The 23,763-nt window shown below is 46.3% G+C and overlaps 1 protein-coding gene across 1 annotated transcript; it reads left to right on the forward strand.

The window, feature by feature from the left end:
• The first annotated feature begins 1,867 nt into the window (after positions 1-1,867).
• On the forward strand, positions 1,868-16,756 carry LOC117367784 (uncharacterized protein ZSWIM9-like). The gene is made up of 3 exons (XM_033960712.1): positions 1,868-1,919; positions 11,267-11,516; positions 14,914-16,756. Exons 2-3 carry the CDS (start codon positions 11,278-11,280, stop codon positions 16,319-16,321), a joined length of 1,647 nt encoding a protein of 548 aa, XP_033816603.1. The 5' UTR covers positions 1,868-1,919; positions 11,267-11,277; the 3' UTR covers positions 16,322-16,756.
• The last annotated feature ends 7,007 nt before the right edge of the window (positions 16,757-23,763 follow it).

Here is a 23,763-nt window from a genome sequence, read left to right on the forward strand (position 1 = left end):
AATTTTTTTTTTTGGGGGGGGAATACATTTTTTTACTAAGTTATGGTGATTGAACTAAGGCCAGTACTGGGCAGACTTGCACGGTCTGTGTCTGTATATGGCCGTTTGGTGGAGGATGGGCTGGGGATGGCTTCAATGGCTGGGAGGGTGTAGATGGGCTGGAGTAAGTCTTAACAGAGATTTCGGCAGTGGGAACCCAAGCACAGTACAGGGTAAGCTTTGGATTCTTGCCCAGAAATAGCTAAGAAGAAAAAATTTAAATTGAATCAGGTTGGGCAGACTGGATGGACCATTCAGGTCTTTATCTGCCGTCATCTACTTTATTACTATGTGATGCAGGGGGCAATTTTTAGACAGCCCTGATTTAACTCAATTGACTTTTGCTAATTGCCCTCAGTCTCTTGTGTGGTCCACACTAGAGAATGACACGGTGACAAAATTCATCACCGTTCCCGTCCCCGCGGATAACCGCGGGAAATAATCCCATGTCATTTTCTAGTGTCTATTTGAACCTTCTTTCTACACCAGCATTCTTCAAAGAAAAGCATGCGGGTCAGTGGTTGCGCCCAATTATACTCTGATTCTTCCCTCTCTCCTTAAAGAATGACATGAAGATGGTTTCCCGCGGTTATCCGCGGGGACGGGGATGAATTTTGTCACGTGTCATTCTCTATCCACACATGCATGATGGTGGTTTTTTTTTTTGGGGGGGGGGGAGCGAGGGTGCAGATTAGGGGGAGCTACCCTTGCACCTGAAAGCCCCTCCCTTTCCAAAATCGATCTTGTCTGTGCTGGGTCCGTGGCTTCAGTTTCCAAAATCAAAGCAGAGCCCTCCCCCCCCCCGGTGCAAACCGACCGCTGCCCGGGTGGCATGCAAAGCCCTACCCCCCCCCGCCCCCGCCCCCGCAAGAAGCAGCAAATCCAACGGCCCTCCTGCGAAACGCAGCTCGCGACGGGCCAAGAGTCCGACGGGCGCGCGCCGCACGGAAGCGAGCCGGTTAATGCCGAGTCCTTCGCTCGGAGGGACGTCTCGCGCTTCCTCTTCCAGTTCCTCCCTGCAGGCCCCGCTGCATTGTGGGATCGCTCGGCCTTCCGGCGTGCGGAGGTGGGGGTGAGTAAAGAGGGCGCATGGACCCCCACCCCAACCGGGACGACGTTCTGAGCAGCCTTTTACTGGGGGGGGGGGGGGGCTTTCATGCCGCTGCTTCAATTAGGGCTGCCAGCCGGCTCCCGAAAAAGGAGGACGGATGGACGCGTCCGGGTTTTACTTCCAGCGCAAGCCCTGGAAGTAAAACCCGGAGAGCTGAATCCGTCTGCTGCTTCCACCGCGGAGGCGCCCTGCCGAGATGCCTTTGCACCGTGGTGGTTCCCCCGTGTCCGCTTTCGTAGCGTTGAGCTCTTCATCCGGGTTGCACTGGGAATGGCCCAGGCGATCCTTCTTCCCCCAACTGGCCTGTTCTTAACTTACATGATGTGTGTAAACGTTTGGGAGGATGGGTCATCAAGATTCCTCTATTATCAGATGCATTGGAGGACACTTTCATCAGTGCACATCATTCTGATCTGGACAATTCCACTCAGTCTTTGGTACTTTTGAATTTGTGGGTTTTTCCTCTGGTTTTTGCCTAAAAAAATGAATGGCAGGGGGAAGCCTCTGCTTGCCCTGGATCGGTAGCATGGAATGTTGCTACTCTTTGGGTTTTGGCCATCTACTAGTGACCTGGATTGGCCACCGTGAAAACGGACTAATGGGCTTGATGCATGGGTCAATGATTGGCTGAGTGGCAGACTTCAGAGGGTGGTGGTTAATGGTACCCTCTCTAAAACATCGGAGGTGACCAGTGGAGTGCCGCAGGGCTCGGTCCTGGGTCCACTCCTTTTCAACATATTCATAGGGGATCTGACTCAAGGGCTTCAAGGTAAAATAACACTATTCGCCGATGACGCCAAACTATGTAATATAGTAAGTGAATGCAGTTTACAGAATTATATGGCGCAGGACCTGCTTACATTGGAAAGTTGGTCCTCAACCTGGCAGCTAGGCTTCAATGCTAAGAAATGTAAGGTCATGCACCTCGGAAGCAGAAATCCATGCAGGATGTACTTCTTGACCAGAGAAACTTTAACTAGGACTTCAGCAGAACGAGATTTAGGAGTAATCATCAGTGCAGACATGAAAACTGTCAATCAAGTGGAGAAGGCTTCATCTAAGGCAAGGCAGATATTGGGTTGTATCAATAGAAGTTTCGTCAGCCGAAAGCCTGAAGTCATAATGCCGTTGTACAGGGCCATGGTGAGACCTCATCTGGAGTACTGTGTGCAATTCTGGAGGCCACATTACAGTAAAGATGTGCGCAGAATTGAATCGGTTCAACGGACGGCCACCAGGATGATCTCGGGGCTCAAGGGTCTCTCGTACAAAGAGAGACTGAACAAATTGCAGCTCTACACTCTTGAGGAACGTAGGGAGAGGGGCGACATGATCGAAACATTTAAGTACCTCACAGGTCGAAGTGGAAGATGATATTTTCTTTCTCAAGGGACCCATGGCCACAAGAGGGCACCCGCTCAAACTCAGGGGCGGAAAATTTCATGGCGACACCAGAAAGTATTTCTTCTCAGAGAGTTTCCAAGTTTATTAAATGATTTGATTAATCGCCTACTCTACATTCAAGGCGATGTACAAGATAAAACAAATAATTACAAACAAAGGTAAAATATTATATAAACATAGGTAAAATATTATATAAGTGGACAATATTACAAAAAACAAACACAATTAAAAAAGTTAAGTTGGTACTAATTATATCGAAACAATGGGAAAATTCATTAATGGTTACATTCTATATTAAATTCAAGATACAAAGGTAAAAACATAAGGGGGGGAGAAAAACAATAAAAAAAATAGATAAAAATAATAAAAGATCACTATTCACTAAAAGCATCATTAAAAAGGAAACTTTTGAGCTTAATCTTAAATTTTTCGAGGTTCTTTTCTTCTCTTATATGTATTGGGATGGGTTGATCATTGTATCAAGCTTCCAGTGCAGGTGAACGAGGCAGACAGCGTGCCAAACTTTAAGAATAAATGGGATACCCATGTGGGATCCCTACGAAGGTCAAGATAAGGAAATTGGGTCATTAGGGCATAGACAGGGGGTGGGTAAGCAGAGTGGGCAGACTTGATGGGCTGTAGCCCTTTTCTGCCGTCATCTTCTATGTTTCTATGATGGACCATTAATCTGACCCAATGAGGCTATTCTTATGTTCTTATAGAAAGGTTTGGACAAATTCCTGGAGAAAAAGTCCATAGTCTGTTATTAAGACATGGGGGAAGCCTCTGCTTGCCCTGGATCGGTAGCATGGAATTTTGCTACTCTTTGGGGTTCTGGATTATGACCAGGTACTAGGGACCTGGATTGGCCACCGTGAGAATGGGCTACTGGGCTTGATGGACCATTGGTCTGACCCAGTAAGGCTATTCTTATGTTCTTAAGTAATAAATAAGATCTTCCACTGAATCAAAAACCTAAATGTGTTGTTAGTAAGTATTGCTGGTGATGGCAACACCATTCAAACAAACACAGCTGAGATGGAGAAAACCAGACCTCAGTACTGTGGCTCTTGGACCCATAAAGTGCCCGTCGGAGCCTGTGTCATCTGGGGTCGGTAAACCCCCTCCCCTCCAAAAAAAAACCAAAACCAACAACTCCACAAAACATCAAAAGTAATCATTCACACCAGTTTGTTTAATCTATTTCTCTTCAGTATATGCTATTAAAATTAGATGCCATGGTGGCCCCAGGGCTGCATGCAGCCCCCAAACATTTGGCTGAAATGCTCTTCAAATCCCGTAGATGCGTTAATTTCAATCTTGCCCACTTGAATGGTGCATTAAATTCTTAAAAAAGGATTTCTATAGGCTGGGTGTGTATATACGTCACCATAGGGCAGGCATAATAATAATAATTATTATTATTTTATTTTTATATACCGCCAAAGCCATAGTAGTTCAAGGCGGTTTACAACAAGAAGAGCTGGACAGTCAGCGAAAAAAAATAACAATGAAGTCTTTGGTTATATAAAGTCACAATGTAGGGATATCGAGTACATGTGAATAAGAGTACAGGGGAAGGTTTAAGAGTTCTTGGTTACAAATCGGTTAAACAGGTTGGTTTTAACTTGTTTTCTGAAGTTAAGATAGGATGAGGAGTGCTTGATGATGATGCCTAGCCAGCCGTTTTGTTGACTTGCTTGGAAGGCTAGAGTTCTGTCAAGGAATCTTTTGTATCGGCAGGTTTTTATTATAGGGTGGCTGAACGGTTCATAGACAACACCGCTAGAGAATGACACGGTGAAAAAATTGGTCCCCGTCACCGCCCCGTCCCCGTCTCACCATCCTCTGCACCGCCCCGTCACCGCCACCCCATTCACCGCCCCGTCACCGTCACCGCTGCATACATAAAAGCCTCAAACGGGTACGATTTTATATACTTTTCTTTATTTACGTATAAAGGAAACATTCTTTAAAACTTTAAAACTTAGTTAAATATTAGTTAATAACTATACAAAAACAAAACACGCAGAGAAAAAATTAATTAATATAAATTCTCAAAACTGACACATTTTGATCACTAAATTTAAAATAGTTATTTTTCATACAGTTTTTCAATCACTAATCTTCCACCACCCCTGGGGCTAGCAATGCAAAAACAAACACGACATGTACTTTAAATGGCTGCAAGTCTCCCCTCCCCCCAGCGATCACGGCAGGAGGGCACCCAACCCCTCCTGTAGACCCCCCCAACGGCCCTCCCGACAATTGCAGCAGAAGGGTACCCAACCCCTCCTGCCGGTCCTCCCAATGGCCTCCCCTAAGATCGCCGGCAGGAGGGTACCCAACCCCTCCTGCTGGACCCCCCCCCAACGAACCCTCCCACCCCGGAACCCCCTTAGTCTTACTTTCCAAGTTGGACCGGACGGCTCCTCACACGTATGGCCAGCAGGCTTGCCTCCGTCCAAATGAGGCAGGCCCGCCCCTACCCTGCCCAACCCACAGGATCCTAGGGCCTGATTGGTCTAGGCACCTAAAGCCACTCCCGCTATAGGAGGGGCCTTAGGTGCTTGGGCCAATCAGGCCCTAGGATCCTGTGGGTTAGGCAGGGGAGGGGAGGGGCGGGCCCGCCTCATTTGGACGGAGGCAGGCCTGCTGGCCAGACGAGCGAGGAGCTGTCCGGTCCAACTTGGAAAGTAAGACTAAGGGTGGTGTTTCGGGATGGCGGGGTTTGTTGGGGGAGGGTCCGGCAGGAGGGGTTGGGCACCCTCCTATTGGCGATATAGGGGGCCGTTGGTGGTGCCGGCAGGGGGGGTTGGGCACCCTCCTACCAGTGATCATAGGGGGGCTGTTGGGGAGCTGGCAGGAGGGGTTGGATATCCTCCTGCTGCGATCGTCGGGGGGGCTGTTGGGGTAGGCAGGAGGGGATGGGTACCCTCCTGCCGCGATCGTTGGGGAGGGCTGGTTCTGTCGGCATGAAGGGCTGAGGGCGGTCATCGGGGGGGGGGCGGGTTCTATTGGCAGGAAGGGTTGATCTGACAAATGAGGAGCACGGTGAAACACAGGTAAATAGCGGTTCCTAGAAGGGGGGACATTGGCCTGCGGGGACAAATCTATTCACCGTTTTTGCGGTCGGTGAAAGGATTTGTCCCCGCGTCTGCGGCGATTTGCTAATGAGGTCACCATAACCCGCAGCCAAACCGCAGCCACGCAGCGGTTCGCTGCGGGGATCGCTCCCTGTGTCATTCTCTAAACACCGCGAAAGACAAAGGCGCGCGCCGACAACTGAGCGCAAAACGGAGGCGCGCGCCGAAGAAAATGACTGTTTTTAGGGGCTCCAACAGGGGGTTTTGTTGGGGAGCCCCCCAGTTTACTTAATAGAGATCGTGCCGGCGTTGTGGGGGGTTTGGGGGGTTGTAACCCCCCACATTTTACTGTAAACTTAACTTTTTCCCTAAAAACAGGGAAAAAGTAAAGTTTTCAGTAAAATGTGGGGGGTTACAACCCCCCACAACGCGGCGCGATCTCTATTAAGTAAAGTGGGGGGATTCCCCCCACGCCCCCCCCCCGTCGGAGCCTTAAAAACAGTAATTTTCTGCAGTGCGCGCCTCCATGCTGCGCTCAATTGTCTGGGTGCGCCTTTCTCCCGGTGCGCTTTTGACCTGACACCTGGCTGAACATATGAATTCTGCGTGTAGGCCTGGTGGACCTATCCAATTTGAAATGGGAGACCAGGTATAGGGGGACCATACCAAGAATAGATTTGAAACAAAGGCAGGCAAATTTGGACAGCACTCTTGCTTCTAGGGGCAGCCAATGAAGTTTCTGATAGTAGGGGGTTATGTGATTCCGTTTTTTTATGCCAAAAATCAGTCGTACTGCTGAATTTTGTATGATTCGGAGTCTTTGAATGGTTTTCTTGAGGGACCCAAGATAGATGATACAATAGTCGAGCAGGCTTAAGATGGAGGATTGTACCAGTAGGCGAAAGGATGCCGCGTCGAAGTATTTTTTGATGGTTCTAAGTTTCCATAGTGTCGAGAAGCCTTTTTTGATCAGTGACTTTATGTGAATATCTAGAGTGAGGTAATGGTCTAGTGTCACTCCCAGGATTTTTATGGAATGGACAATAGGGAAGTCCTGTCCATTCAGGGAGATTGAAGTATCTTTGATTTTGTCATTCGGGCTCGCCAGGAAGAATTTGTTTTTTTCAGAGTTGAGTTTCAGTTTGAACTCGGTCATCCATGACTCAATTTGCTTTAATGTTGATGCTAGATGACCTACTATGCTTGTGCCGTGAGTGTGTAAGACAGGTCAAAGGTCAGGATTTTATAACGAAGTGTATCATAAGTTGAGACCGCAGAATTAGCGTATTCACAGTGCCTAATTCCTAGGCACTGCTTGGCACATTCATCAATCGGCCACGCAGCACTGTGTATAGAATTACGCCCACCAGTGCCTAAATTGACTTCGGCATTGCTAGGCATCCTAACGGTAAGTGCTGTTATATTAGGCCATGGTTTTCCTGCCCTAATGTACTGGCACCAACCATGCCTATTCTCCGCCCCTAACCTTGACTGTGTTTGCATCAGGAAGCATGCATGAAGGATCGGACTTGAATGACAGTGGAGCTTGTTTCTCCTCCAGCCTATGGCAGCCAAGTGCAGCTCCACTTGCTTTGAGGGTTGTGATCTCCATCCGACCGGGGCCTGCATTGCTTCTCACTCCTATCCTGTATGCTTATGGAATAAAGTTTAGAAAAAGGACTACAAACATGCGCATTAGAAACATAGAAATAGACGGCAGATAAGGGCCACGGCCCATCTAGTCTGCCCATCCTAATGTCCCTCCCCTACCTTTGCCCTGTGAATAGATCCCATGTGCCGATCCCATTTGGCCTTAAAATCAGGCACGCTGCTGGCCTCAATCACCTGTAGTGGAAGACTATTCCAGCGATCAACCACCCTTTCAGTGAAAAAGAATTTCCTGGTGTCACCTCGTAGTTTCCCGCCCCTGATTTTCCACGGATGCCCTCTTGTTGTCGTGGGACCCTTGAAAAAGAAGATATCTTCCTCCGCCTCGATGCGGCCCGTAAGATACTTGAACGTCTCGATCATGTCCCCCCTCTCTCTGCGCTCCTTGAGCGAGTATAGCTGTAATTTGTCAAGCCGTTTTTCGTATGGTAGATCCTTGAGTCCCGAGACCATCCGGGTGGCCATTCTCTGCACCGACTCCAGTCTCGGCACATCCTTGCGATAATGCGGCCTCCAGAATTGCACACAGTATTCCAGGTGGGGCCTCACCATGGATCTATATAATGGCATAATGACTTCCGCCTTACGGCTGACGAAACCTCTTCGTATGCAACCCATGATTTGTCTTGCCTTGGACGAAGCCTGCTCCACTTGATTGGCAGACTTCATGTCCTCACTGACGATTACCCCCAAGTCTCGTTCTGCTACCGTTTTTGCTAGGATCTCGCCATTAAGGGTATAAGACTTGCATGGATTTTGGCTGCCCAGGTGCATAACTTTGCATTTTTTGGCATTGAAGTTGAGTTGCCACATCACTACTGGCGCTGGTTTCCTCCTCCCGGAGCCTTGTTTTGGGTCTGTATGAAGAAAGTGGCTGGTGACTGAAGTTAGTGTCATTGTTGGCCTCTGTTAGGAGCGGATGAGGTTGCCCGATGCAGTGTACTCTCACCTTCTTCAGAATTGCTGCTTTGCACTCGCCTCATCCAGCAGTATATGCCTCCTCTAACAATGACACCTTCTCCCGTCAGTATGGACTTGTAGGTGGAGGCACCAAGTGCTAACCGAGTGAAGGACCGACGGAGACTGCCTTCGGGGGGGACAGCCAGCCAGGTTGGGCCCTGGACCCAGAGACATCCTGAAGGGGTCATTACACATAGAAGGGCTGGCATAACTATTTTGATTAACAAAGCAATTCCTTTGCAGGAGATTAGCTGCTTTCATGATGAACAAGATAGATGAGTCATAGTACTAAATTATTCAAAATGTATAGCATTTATGTAAATTTGACGGGTTTTTCAATTGTCTGTATGCATCACTGAGGGCTCCTTTTATGAAGGCGCGTTAGCGGGTTTAACGCACGTGACTTTTCATCATGCGCTAACCCCTGCGCTAGCCGAAAAACTACCGCCTGCTCAAGAGGAGGTGGTAGCGGCTAGTACGGCCGGCGGTAAAAGGAGCCCTGAATGTTCCGTGTTCTTTTTATGTAAACCGCTCAGAACTTATGGCAAGGTGGTATATAAGAATAAAGTTTTTTATTAGTATTATTATTATTATGTTGAAAGTAAGTGGGTGCAGGTAGGCAGTGCTGGGCGCCGCTCTGAGTTCCGCGCAGAACTTGTTTTTAATATATATATATATTTTTTTTTAATCGGTTTTTAATGGCGTGGTCATCTCTTCCCCGATGCGATTAAAGATAAGTTACTAGTTCTATCTATTAAATTATTGAAGCACGTTGGAAAGTGAATTATTCAAGAATTATTGGCTATACGTATGAAAAAATTGAAAAGTAAAATTTTAAAAAAAAGTTAAGTAAGTGGACTGATGAAGAATATGATAAATCGGGTTATCATTGATTTCACTCTGTTGCTCTCGTCTCTGAAGTCCTGAAGAAATCATAACATAAGAACATAAGCAATGCCTCTGCTGGGTCAGACCTGAGGTCCATCGTGCCCAGCAGCCCGCTCACGCGGCGGCCCCAACAGGTCCAGGACCTGTGCAGTGATCCTCTATTTATATCCTTCTATCCCCCTTTGCAGCAGAAAATTGTCCAATCCTTTCTTAAACCCCAATACCGTACTCTGCCCTATTACGTCCTCTGGAAGCGCATTCCAGGTGTCCACCAAACGCTGGGTAAAGAAGAACTTCCTAGCATTTGTTTTGAATCTGTCCCCTTTCAGTTTTTCCGAATGCCCTCTTGTTCTTATATTTTTGAATGAGTATTGTGCGGATGTTGGTCTAGTTAGAGAAATGTTGGGAGAATAACGTCTTCACTAAAGGAATTATTTTTGAGGAGCGTTTTTGGTGGTCGGTTTCCGCCACCTCAACAGGGCAATCCTTGACACTGCTCATAAAGTGTGAGTTATGGCGACTTCGATTGCCTCTCTTCACTCGACTCCTACTGAGGACATTTGCAGAGCCGCCACTTGGTCCTCAATCCATACTTTCACTTCTCGCTACTGCTTGGTTCAACATTCTAGAAGAGTCAAATTAATTTGGTCAGGCAGTACTCGGAAATGTATTGACACATAGCTTGAATTTATCTGAAAAGACTGAAACTCTTGAGGGAATTGGAAATTAATGAAAGGAGTGATTTTAGGTATGAGATTATTGTATTGTTTTATGTTTTAGTCTTGTCTCAGTTTTATGCATGTTTATTTGTAATCTGCCTAGAATTGTAGATTGTGCGGAATAGAAATTTTTGAAATAAATATTCTCTTTTTAGAAGCCATGATATGTTACCTTTAACCCTCTTCCTAGAGGCATGACCCTGGCAGCTAGGAAGTCATGTATATGACAATATGCTGCCCGCTTGTTCTCGGAGAAAGCAAAATAATTCACCTTTAGCAGGTGTTCTCCGAGGACAGCAGGCAGATAGTTACACAACTCTCCCACCTCCCCTATTTGGTTTCTTAGCTCTTTTATGAAACTGAGGGACCCCCATTCTGACATTGGGCAGGAAGGCACACACGCTTGCAAGGTTTGGGCAGTGCTAAACATTTTTTAAAGTGACAATACACTTTGGTACATGTCCAAACTGGTTTCCATGGACGAGTCATACTACTACTAATAATAATCACTTATATAGCACTGAAAGGCGTATGCAGCGCTATATGTTTTTACATGAAACATAGAAACATAGAAGATGACGGCAGAAAAGGGCTACAGCCCATCAAGTCTGCCCACTCTGCTTACCCACCCCCTGTCTATGCCCTAATGACCCAATTTCCTTATCTTGACCCTCGTAGGGATCCCACATGGGTATCCCATTTATTCTTAAAGTCTGGCACGCTGTCTGCCTCGATCACCTGCACTGGAAGCTTGTTCCAATGATCAACCACTCTCTCTGTGAAGAAATACTTTCTGGTGTCGCCATGAAATTTTCCGCCCCTGAGTTTGAGCTGGTGCCCTCTTGTGGCTGAGGGTCCCTTGAGAAAGAAAATATCATCTTCCACTTCGACACGTCCCGTGAGTTACTTAAATGTTTCGATCATGTCTCCCCTCTCCCTACGTTCCTTGAGAGTGTAGAGCTGCAATTTGTTCAGTCTCTCTTCGTACGAGAGACCCTTGAGCCCCGAGATCATCCTGGTGGCCGTCCGTTGAACCGATTCAATTCTGCGCACATCTTTACTGTAATGTGGCCTCCAGAATTGCACACAGTACTCCAGATGAGGTCTCACCATGGCCCTGTATAGACAGTCCCTGCTGAGAAGAGCTTACAATCTAACTTGGACAGACAGACAGACATATCATAGAGGGTAAGGGAATACAGAGCCTAAGGTGAGAGGAGGTAGGAGTCGAAAGCACTCTCAAAGAGGTGGGCTTTTAAACTGGCCTTGAACACTGCCAGAGACAGAGTCCTTAGTCCTTTCCTTCATTCTGCAACCTGAGATCCTTATTGCAGATTCAAACTACTGTTTAATGATGTTTCTTTCCCATCTTCTGTCTTCCTTGTGCCTAGTCGAGCCTGTAATGGATGAGAAAGAGCTTCGGGGGAAGGAATTCTTCTCCTGGGAGGAGTTCAGCCTGTTCTTTGACAGCTGGCGTGAGCAAACAAAATCCCTCTTCTGCATCTTTCAATCGAAGTCCCTCAGCAAGTGCAAGTGGAACTGCGAGCCTCCTCGGCCCGAAGTGGTGGATGTCCTCAAGTACCGGTACATTATGTTCAGCTGCAAGGAAATGAGGAGGTCCACCAAGAAAAAAGAGCAGAGGTGAGGTGGTGGTTCATATTGGCAGGGACACTCTGAACCAGTGCTGTGTCTCCTAGAGGAAAGCGGAAATACAAGGTCATAGATGCAGTGGGACAAACACAAAACTGACATAGCTTTTCTCATAACTGCACCAAAGAGTGGAAAGGGCAGAGGATGGGGTAGTAAATAACAGTCAATAATAGTGTACAATATGCAATACACAGGCAACACAGTGAAAGAATTGTGGTGTGGACCCAACACGGTCTGTGTTTCGGTCAAAAAAGCCTGCGTTATCGCCTCTTCGGCCATCGTTTTGGCACACGGCATATTGTTTTGCATATCAGCAATCCATTTTTTTGTGGTTTACATCAACAACGCGCCCCGGAAGAAGTTCTTTTTTTAACCAAAACACGGACTGTGTTGGGTCCACCCCACAATTCTTTCACTGTGTTGCCTTTGTATTGCATATTGTACACTATTATTGATTAATAAAGACTTCATCAAGATCATCAGTTCCACAGTTCCTCTCCTTGTTTTTGCTCTCCTTGTGGAACTTTTTGGAGGATCGTTGTTTGTTCTCTGGTAGTAAATAACAAACCAGATCGAGTAAATGACACACCAGGGTCTTGGGTAGCAATGAGCAGTCCAAAAATATACGTGTCATTTATGTTTTGATTTTTCTTTTCCCATTTCAAATGAATGTTGTTAACCCTTTCAGGACCATAAGGATCGTAGGCCAATTTTTGTGGTTTTGACGACATTTTTATGGTAAAAAGGGCTTGCAGATGCCAAAAAATTGATTTTTTTTGTGAAATATCATTATTTTTTTTAAAAAAAATCACACTTCTGGCTTATGGACAGTGTGGCAAGTGAATCTTCTCGTCAATCTGGCAACGACGCTAATGAATGAATGTCGGAACCAGTTTGTTTACATAAAGGCAGTATCCTATGGAATCCGTACATATCAAATTTAGAACTGTAGACTATCCCAATCAAAATTTATAGGATTTTAAAGTTATGGGACAAATATGTCCCTTGGTCCTGAAAGGGTTAATCATATGCCCTCTTCTTACAGAGTGCACCGTCTCCCTAATTTGATAATCCTGCACCCAGGGTTTAGTGCTTAGCAAGCAAAATTGTGCAGGCAGTTACGCATGTAACTTAATTGTTAAATTAGCTCCGAATTAGTGCTGACAACCGATAATTGGTGCTAGTTGGCATTAATCTGCACGCATTCATTTTAACTGCCGTCAATATTTTACAAATTGAATGCGCAACATTCATAGCGCACAATTACAAGGGGTGTGTGGACATGGGCGAGTACACTTACCCATCAGTTATAGAATACTATCGGTCACATGTATAATTGGCAGCAGTTAGGTATGAGCATTTACATCAGCCTTTGCCATGGCCTAAAGTTGGGCACAGACCTGCAGATTTACAAGCGTTAGTATTCTGTAGAGGCGGCTAAGTTAATTCAATTAGCCTTAATCAGCACTGGTAATTGAAAAGCATTTCAAGATAGGCGTCTGCTTCCAGGGTGCCTGTCAGAAAGCAGGCGTGGTTAGGGGCGGATTTCGGGTGAATTTTGGGTGTGGTTTAACTTAGGCACATTTATTTAGGTCAAGAAAACCCTGGCATAAATGGAGTGCACCTATGGTTTCAATGCCTACTGGCACCTAAGACTGCTTTAGATACAGTTCTGTGAAGGGCGCTTAGCGTATGATTGATACTTGCACTCCTTGACGCTTATAAGTTAGACGCTGTTTCTACGAGGGATCTTCAAAAGCTTTCCGCACTTTTATTTTTTAAACACTATTTATTAAATATCTCAAAAGCAAATGACTTCACTTTCCCACATAATCCCCCTATTTTGCGATTCTAGTCACATGACATTCTACGACACGCCCTCTTCCCGCTTCTCCCGCCCCCAACCATTTCCCACGAAAATTTGAAAGTGCAGAAACTTTTTTGAAGAACCCTCGTAGAACCGGGGCCAATATGTTCACAAAGTCCTGGATTCAGTAAATGGCGCTCAAAATCTAGCCCCAGAAGAAAAAAAAAAATCAGCTCTAAACACAATTCTGTAAATGGTATGTGCTCTTTATAGAATTGCACTCGGCTCCGATTCCCGCTCCTGACTTATGTCTGCTGAAACTTGGTGTAAATGCTGGCGCCCGAGTGAGCGGTGCTGAGGCCGTATTCCAGAATAATACTTGCAACTTTTTGGAAAACCTCTGATATCCTTGGAGTTAGGCGTCGTTCCTTATACAATAATGCTCAGCCAGTTGTGTACAAATCTTAATGAATGCCAGTTACTATCAATAATTGGTAGCACCCAGTAATTGATAGTTAAGGCCTCGTTACTCAATTAATTTGTGCGTGCATCTTGGGCGAATGTACACCTTTGGGCACCATACGTAGAATCCAAGCGATAGTGATACTTTTTTCCCAATAGGGAACACATGCATATTTATTTATTGATTATCTTTATGAAGAGATTCATCCAAGACATATGTGATAGTTGTTTGCTCTCTTTTCCCGATAGGGTGTATGTGAACATAAGAGTTGCCATCAAGCCCAGTATCCTGTTTCCAATAGTGGCCAACCAAGGTCCTGGCAAGATCCCAAAAGAGTAAAACAGATTTTATTCTGCTTCTCCCAGGAATCAGCAGTGGGTTTTCCCAAGTCCATTTTAATAATGCGTATGGACATTTAGGAAGTTATCCAAACCTTTTTTAAAATCCTGTTAAGCAAACTGCTTTTGAACCACATTCTTTGGCAATGCAGTCCAGAGTTTGTTTACACGTTGAGTGAAGAAATATTTTCTCTGGTTTGTTTTAAACTTACCAGTCGGTAACTTCATTACATGCCTTCTAATAAGAACATGAGAGTTGCCATACTGGGACAGACCAAAGATCCATCAAGCCCAGAATCCTGTTTTCAACAGTGGCCAACCCAGGTCACAAGTATCTGGCAGGATCCCAAAGAGTAGAATAGATTTTATGCTGCTTAACCTAGGAATAAGCAGTGGATTTTCCCAACCTAATAATGGCTTATGGACTTTAATTTTAGGAACTTATCCAAACCTTTTTTTAAACCCTGCTAAACTAACTACTTTCACCACAATGTCTGGCAATGAATTCCAGAGTTAAGAGTTGCAAATTGAATGAAGAAATATTTGGGTTTTGATAGGTACTAGTGACCTGGCCTGGCCACTGTGATGACGGGCTACTGGACTATTGGTCTGACCCAGTAAGGCTATTCTTATGTTCGTTTAAATTTAGTAGGGCCATTGCATGCCGTCTAGCGTGAACCAATCCACATTCGCACCCTATCAAGAAAAGAGTGTGCAACATGTGCATTGAATGATTCATTGAGATTATGAACTGGTTTTATTCAACATCTCCCCTTACAGTTTACCTAAAGTGCAAAACTCTGAGGAAGAGGAGGAGGAGGAGGAAGAGATGGTGTCCACAGGTTGTCCTGCCAGGATCACCTTGAAGATGAACAAAGAGATGGACCGCCTGGTGATCACCGAGTGCCAGCTGAACCATAACCACCCCCTGTGCCCCGTAGAGTTCGCCTACTACTTCAAGAGAGGTCATCTGATGGATAACTGTTGCCTACCTGTGGGCATTACCAACAAGATGTCCAAGCAGTTTATGGGGATTCAGGAGATCCAGTATATGCTGAGAAATTGCAAAACTCGGGAGAGCGGAGTTCAAGACACCCTCAATGTGCTCAACAACCTCTGCACCAGCGATCCTGGGGCCAAATTGAAGCTGGTTTTTGTGGAAAACAAGGTGATCATCCAGACCTTCTTCTTCCTTACGTCCATGATGAGATCCCTCTGCCAGCGCTACCCCTTGGTCCTCTTTTTTGACCGTGTAAAGGGCTTCAACGAAGAGTTTGACCTCTACACGGTCCTCTGTGTGGATGCCAATAAACGGGGGCGGGAATGCAGCTTTTGCCTGACGCAAAAAGGCACGCCCAACATGTTACGCTTCACCCTGGCATCGCTGCTCCAGAGCGTGCCAGATATAAAGTTCAAAGTGCGGTGCCTAACGGTGGGAGTGGACATTGGAGAACTGGAGGTGGTGAATGAACTCCTGCCATACGCCAGGCTCCATATATGTCGCATCCAGGTTCTGGAGATATTGTTCAGCAAGGCCCGAGAGATGGGGGCGTCAGAGGATGAAAAAGTGTGGCCTGCTCTCTGTAAGACAGCTAAGGCCAGCTCGCTTGTGGCCTATCGACAGGCAGTGAAAGAGATGGACTCCCTTCTACCTCAGGATTTCATGAAATACTATCGGAAGCACTGGCACCCACGCCCCGAGCGGTGGGTGGAATTCTGGGACTTGGAGCCTGTGCGGGGCATTGACACCAGCGAACTTATGAAGCAGCACAAACAGAAGGTGATGGTGGGTTTTAACCCCTCCCGGACATTAGTCCAGTGTATTCTGGACTTGATGGCCGTCCAGACGCCAAAGGAAGAGGTTAAGGACCTTGATGAAGATGAGGTGGTCACACGCTACCACAGCATCTGCAACCCTGACTCAGCCAGTCTGATTGAGGAGGAGCTGAGCTTCGTTAGGCACGGGGCCTTTGACATTAAGAAGACGGCAGAGGGCTTTGTCTTTAATGATCATGTTTCCGAATTCCACATGGACCGCAGCCTGACCACTTGCAGCTGTTCCATCTACACCTCCAGCCTCCTGCCCTGCCGGCATCTGTTTGCTACCCGTCTGCACAACGGAGAGCCTCTCTTTGACATCTCCCTCCTACAGAGCAACAAAAATGCACTGATGACGGTCTCTTTGTAGCAAGAGTAGACAGTTCCACCCTTCTTGCTACTTATTTTGGCATCCACGTGAACTTACTGTGTAAGTCACTGCGTAATGCGATGAGGTTTGATGTGGCGCAGGCATCGCCCATGAAATTCAATGTGCTCATTCTTGGTAGGAGTTGCTAACAATGTTTTCTTTCTGTACACAAGCGCTTAATAGGGAGATTAAGAAGCCCTTAAACTAAAGGGTGTTAGAATCTGGGAGGAATGTATCTTAATACGGGACTTTCCCGTGCACTATGCCCAGATTGAATGCTGTGCAATTTAAGGCACTTTTTAAATATTTTTTTCAAGTCCTGTGCTACTGTTTCCATTAGCACGCATTATCTGTAAAAAAAAAAAAAAAACCCAAAAAACCCAATCACATATCACCTCCTGTTTAGGGAGCGCTAAGTGTTGGCTAGTTAGCCACCCATAACGAACCCCCTCCCAAAAAATATTTTTTAGGAAATGGCTAAAAAGCAAGTTTAACGCGCACTAATGGGCAACAGAACGCAAAAACGCTTTGAACGCATTTTGTGGTAGCCTGTTCACACGCTAAGCCTGCTTTAGTCCTAACACCCTTTAGTGAAAGGGACCCTAAGTACTGTAATCTATTGGGAGACTTTTGTAAGTGTGGGGGATTAGCTGTAGGTCAGAAAATTAGTGGACAGGGCTGCAAGAAAATGAAGTTACTTACCTGTAACTAGTGTTCTCCATGAACAGCAGAGTGAGTGTATCGCACCGATAAGTGATGTCATTTGACAGTGCTGGGAACTGAAGTATCTTAGCTCTGCAGTAAACCTTTGGAGGATTCATATACAGCCAGCAGTCTTGGCGTTTTGTCGACCGCCACTAGCATTATGCCCGGAAATTCGATGCTGGGCCATGTCCGAGTTTCATCATTGAATTCCCAGGTTTCTGAAGTTGGCTACACCGTTGCCAATTAATTGCAATATTCAGCAGTTAACTGGCAATGGGGCACCGCATAAAGATAGAACTGACTTTTATGTAGTCCTGTTTATGTGTTGGCCTTAGCTGGTTAAGTGCTGACTCCATTGCCGGTGACAAAAAGCACCAAGGGCCATCTAGATTAGGAAATGGGGGAGGAGGGACTCGACCCATCGAGTGTAATGTCCCCGAGCTCAGACGGACCCCCCCCCCGCAAGCTCTGTCCGGCACCAGAGGCAGGGACCATAAGGCCACTAACCAAATTCCAACAACCCTACACTAAACCAGGGAAGTCTGCAACAGCTAACCACCACCTGCTGCAGACAGAGAGCAGACTGGGTGTACTGAGGACTACTGCTGCCCGATTCAAGAAAAAAAATTTTGATTCGATTCGATTTTCCTGCCCAATTGGGTGGGTTTTTTTTTTGGTTTTTTTTTTTTTCAAACATCCTGGTGGGTTTATTTTATAGCCTCTTCACCCCCTTTGCCTTCTCCTAACCACACTGGCGCTGTGGTGTAAACAAAATAAACAAACAAAAAAGACTTTTCCTCTCTCTGTTAAATCCTAGCTCATGTTTACGGTCTAACACTAGCTCTGGCAGGATACACATTTCAAATCTAACATACTGTAATCACAAAACAGAAAATGAAATTAGTTTTTCTACCTTTTGTTGTCTGATCATTATTCAAATCTTGTTGGTCCCAGGCTCTGGTTGTCTTCCGATAATTTGCTTGCCAGGGTCTCCTTCTTTCTCTGTGCTAACCATCCATCTGCCATCCTGGTCCTCCCCTTCTATTTCCCTTCCCAGGAGGTCTGGCATCATTCCTTTTTTTCATCTCCCTCCACAGATCCACCTTTTCTTAACTACCCTTTCATCCAGCATCTATCCCCCCCTACCCCACCACCCCAGGGTCCATCATCTCTACCTCTCTGTAACTTTCATCCCTAAATCCCATGGACCATCATCTCTCTCCCTCTCCTCTATTTTTAGAACCATTATTTCTTCCCCCCCAAAGTCCAGCATATGCATGTCTCTTTGAACCCCCCTTCCCTCCCTCCCTCCGTGTACTTCTACACCATGGCCCCCCTCCCCTGAAGGCCTGTCTCCCCCCTTGAAGGCCTGCCTCCCCCCTTGAAGGCCTGCATCCCCCCGAAGGCCTGCCTGTCCCTTCCTTGAAGGTCTGTTCCCCCCTGAAGGCCTGCACCTCCCCCTGAAGACCTGTTCCCCCTTGAAGGCCTGCATCTCACCCCTGAAGGCCTGCCTGCATCCCAGCCCCAAAGGTCTGCCTGTCTCCCCCCTCCCCTCCCAGAAGGCCTGTCACCCCTTGAAGGCCTGCCTGTCACCCCTTGAAGGCCTGCCTGTCTCCCCCCCCCCCCCCCCAGGAAGGCCTGCATCCCACCCCTGAAGGCCTGCCTGCATCCTACCCCCAAAGGCCTGCTTGTCCCCCCTGAAAGGCCTATCTCCCCATGAAGGCCTGCATCCCCCCGAAGGCATGTCTCCCCCCTTGAAGGCCTGTCCCCCCTGAAGGACTGCCCATCCCACCCCGAAGGACTGCTCACCTCCCTGGCCTCCCCGCACCAGCGTTTACCTTAACGAAGCAGCCTGCAGCAAGATTGCGATGCCTGCGATCTTTGCACTGTTTCAGAGCTGTTTCCTCTACCGCGGTCCTGCCCCTCCTCTGCTCCGAGAGTTAATTGGCAATAGTCCCTTTACAAACCAGAAGTGCCAGTCCGTTGGGTGAATAAACACAGATGGCTGAGAAGTCTTTCTGGCTTCTTAGACCTGCTCAGGTGAAAGGACAACACTCATTGGCAAGCTAAAGTGTTGCAGAGTGGCCTCAGTCTAATGTCCCCGAGGCTTGGGAAAAACACAAGCACAACGATAGATTGTGAAAACAGAAATCTAGGATAATGCTGGCACACATGCCTACATATGCCACACATTTGGACATTCAGTATACAATATTATTATTATTTAGGGAGAAGTTATCAACGTGGGCTCTAGTTAATGTTTTATTTTACCGTTAACCTAGAATGGGCTCCCTCTCCCAATATGACCGGGCAAGGAATCCCGTTCTGTAAATTCAAAGAAACAGATATGGAAAAAGCCGTGTAATAATCAAATCCTGTTATTAGTAACTGGGTTTCATTGTATAAAATGGGACCAGTACTAAAATAGCACAGGAAAGAAAAAAGGCTCAAGGCATCACATCGCACAACTATGGGGCGGGTGCAGCACCCTCCACTTGTCAGCAGCATACAAAACATTCGGCTTCAGAGGTAGAGTATTTCTCTCCTCGACACTGTCAGATGACAACGTCCTCAGGTGTTACTGATCTTTCTGCTTATGCATGGAGAAACAGGGCTGCTGCCTGGAATCAGGCGCAGAGGTCAGCACAGAGTTTGTGAACTGGGGCACAGAGGCATGCCCTGGTCCTTCCTACTTCCTGGCCGTTCATGTGTGAAATGTGAAGGCCCGTTTCCTCTCAAACCCGGTGTTGAATGTTTCTACTGTGGCTGCTACCAGCCGTTTGGGTGAGTGGGAGGGAGTCGGGCAAAGAAGAGAGAGGGATTGGAGCTCAGCTGAAGGAGGAGGATTAGATATCTGCAAAGGTAGAGGTCTCTTGTTTTGGTTGGCACCTGAGCTTGTGTGAATTTTCAAATGTTAAACCAGGGTCATATTGGGCAAAAGATCCGGTCACGTTGCCGTAACTTAGCACAGAGGGATTTCTGACTCTTATCTGCCACCAGCTGAGTTGCGGTAACCAACCTATTTTAAGATATATTCCTGTCTTATTTTTTCAGCTCATATGTCCATTGTTTGATGACGGGACTAAATCACGCGAGATAACGGCGCGCCGACAACTGAGCGCAGACCCCCTATTTTACTTAACAGACATTGTGCTGGCGTTCTGGGGGGTTTGGGGGGTTGTAACCCCCCACATTATACTTAAAACTGAACTTTTTCCCTAAAAAACAGGCAAAAAGTTCAGTTTCAAGTATAATTAGGGGGGTTAAAACCCCCCAAACCCCCCACAACGCCAGCGCGATGTCTGTTAAGTAAAATAGGGGGGTTCCCCACCAACACCCCCCGTCGGAACCCTTTAAAATAGTGCTTTTCTTCGGCGCGCCATCAACCTTGCGCTCAGTTGTCTGCGCGCCGTTGTCTCGCGCGATTTTGTCTTTGAACCCCATTGTTTACTTGAAGCTATGTTTCTGACTGATTCAGTCTTTCCTTGATATCAAAGCCTACACGGACAAATACAAAGTGATCTGTGACACCGTTTTGTACGTAGATTCACAGTGGCCACAGACTTTCTAAGGTGTTGCTCGCAGACCGCAGCATCTTCTGACTACTGTGGGACTTTGCACACTCCACAGGTTTGCAAAGTGATTCCGGTCTATCTTAAACTCTTGAGTCAGCCCAAGCTTGTCCTGTTGCTTGTAATGACTTAAAGCGTGTTTTTTTTCCCCCCTGATTATCCTAAGTACACAGTAAATGACAGCAGATAAAGACCTATATAGTCCATAAGACAATCGGAGTTGTAGCTGCCTCTCCATACAGGTTACAGCCTTTAGGCCCTGTTTAAAGTGTGAAGGTCATTTAAGTTTTGCTCCGATTCCATCTTCTTTCAATATTTGGATCTTCTTTGTTTATTCCACGCATTTTTAAATGTCGTCATTGTTTTGCAGGGAACCAAAAAAGAATTAGCCAACTTGCACATCATGATTGTTGTGACAGCAATCGGCCCCGTTTCAGAAACATGTAGAAGCCAGAACGGAGATGTTCAGGTCGGAACATCAACACAAAGAAACCAGAATGGAATTGTCCAGATCAGAATGATGTGCACTACAAAAGTGTCCTCCAACTCATCTGATAATATGAAGATCTTTATTCCTCCAATGTCACAATGGTACATTCATACGATTCTACGACTCAGTGACTCGACATACAGCAAATTGTTCGGCACTGGTTGGTCACAATTCACAAGACGTGACATTCCTTATTTGAATTTTGGTTAAATCTATGTGAGTGGTAGTAATCTTCGTGCATCATCATTCGTGTTTCTCAAGACTCCTGAGGCAGACCTGTTGGCCGAAACATGTACATGTTGAGTCATAGAATCGTGTGAATGTACCATTGTGACATTGGAGGAATAAAGATCTTCATATTATCAGATGAGTTGGAGGACACTTTTGTAGTGCACATCATTCTGATCTGGACAATTCCATTCTGGTTTCTTTGTATTTGTGTCTGTGGTTTTGTTTTCCCGTTTGTTCTTTCCAGGTCGGAACATCTCCAATTTTAGTTGTACTTTAGAATAGAATTTGCCAACATAAAGACTTGATCTAAAATACAGAGAAATTGACATTTATGAGCATAAACATCCATTTTAGAAAAATAAATTTTTAGAATATGGACAGGTTCAAACCTGGCACATAACTGGTTACCTTTGAGGTTTCCCTTGCCATTTTGGCATCTGGGAATAGAAAAGCCAGTAAGGGCACCCACACCCATGCACGCAATTCCTCCAGTGGAAGCAGCTGAAACCCCAACGTCAGTCTTTTAGGACATAGGGCTATATTCACAAACCTGCCCGACTGAGCCCGATCCGGGCAGGTCCGACAAATTCTTCAAAGTAAAATATGCAGAAGGGGGCGATCGTAGGAACGCCCCCATCTGCTGGCACGGATCGCTGTTGTGCGATCTCCACACATGCGCAGACCATCTGTAGATGCTCTGCCCATGCCAGTCCGAGCCGTGACCATTTTTTTTTTTTCAACTTTTAACTTTTTAAAAATTTTATTAGTTTTTAGCCATGCGAGCCGCGGATTAAAACCACAGGCTTGCAGGGCGGGGAAAGGCATGAGAGATTCGGGGAGGAAGAAAGCTGGGGTGGTGATGCAGCAATTTGGGGAAGGGCAGGAGAGATTCGGGGAAGAAGGGCAGGAGAAAGCCATGTGGCGATTCGGGGAAAGGCAGGAGAAAGCTGGGGTGGCCATGCGGCGAGTCGGTGAAGGGCAGGCAGGAGGGATCTGGGCAGAGCAGGGCTTCCAGAGTCAGAAAGATGTTTTCGCCTCTTGGGTTGATCGGCCAGCCCAGCCAGATCGTGAAATTTGTGTTGTGAATCGTGTCCCTGCCTACTTTTCTCCTCATTTGCATGCACGGATTTGAAGCAGATTGCTGGAGAGGTTAGTGAATGGGACCCGAGGGAAATCTGGTCGCAAATGGGTCGCAAACTGATCGGTACACGATCGATTTGCTTTGTGAACCTAGCCCCTATAGTCTTAAGCTCTCTTCTGATATAGGGACTAACCCCCAAATTTTATTTATGGTGCTCAAAATTGGGTGCATGTCCAATTTGCATGCATAATTTAATTGAATAACAAATCAATTAGCTCCAATAATTGGGCACGGACAATTACTGGTACTAAATTGGTAAGAGTTTGAATTTACATGTGGATCTTCCTAGTCTATTCTATAACGTTGTTCATGTAAATTCTTATGGGTGGATTTGAAACAGGGGTGAGCCGGGGCTTTCTTAGGATTTGCACACGGTGTTACAGATTATAGCAGATCTATATCTAATTTAAGCACGAGGATTTGCACCAGGTTTCATTTGGCATAAATCCTCACGCCCAGAATTGGACACTGAGCACTATTTTGTAAACGGCATCCAACTCAGAGCATAGAATAGAATAGTTCTTGGTTTTTTCAGTGCCCAGATTTGGGCATCATTTACCGAATTTACTCCAAATGTTTATGAACTTGTCACACGCTTGCCTTGCCCAAAACACCCCCAGACCAACGTTGCCTTGCCATATGCAGACACTTGGGCAGTGAGAAGGGGTGCACTGTCTTGGTGGGGGGTGCCGGAACCTCACCTCTTCTCTGCCCACTCACCTCTTCAACTCTTTGCCTTCAGGATCTCCTACCTGCTGCTCATGCTGGTTTCAGCTCTCCTTCCGATGTCACTTCCTGATTGCGAGACCAGGAAGTGACGTCAGAGGTAGAGAATGAACAGGGTCAAAGTTTGTCTCTATCCAATCCCTGCAAGCTCTGTTCTCGTCCCTTCCCCATCCCCACAGGCTCCATCTCTGTCCCCTCCCCATCCCCGTGGGCTCTGTCCTCATTTGCACAAGCTTCGAACACTTATGATTTTATGTTTAAATTTTTTTGTTAAAAGTATAAAAAGGGACAATATTCTGTACAACTGTTTATAAATCACAACTAGAGTCTTCCATTTTGATTTGGCTTTGGTGCAGCCTTCCCAAAGATTCAGTTGCCTATGTTTCACATCATCTGGGAAGGTAATTAGATTGTCTTTCAGACATGGGTGTAGAAGAGAACCTAAACTGGAGTGGATGAACAGGCACACAAGTGTCTATTAAATGTTGGAAATATTCCTTGATGCCAGCAACAATGGATGAATCTGTTGCAGCAACAGTAAGATTCTTGAGCAGCTGGGCACGTGATGGAAGGACAT

Source organism: Geotrypetes seraphini, chromosome 10 (genome assembly GCF_902459505.1).
Source record: "Geotrypetes seraphini chromosome 10, aGeoSer1.1, whole genome shotgun sequence".
Lineage (NCBI taxonomy): Eukaryota > Metazoa > Chordata > Amphibia > Gymnophiona > Dermophiidae > Geotrypetes > Geotrypetes seraphini.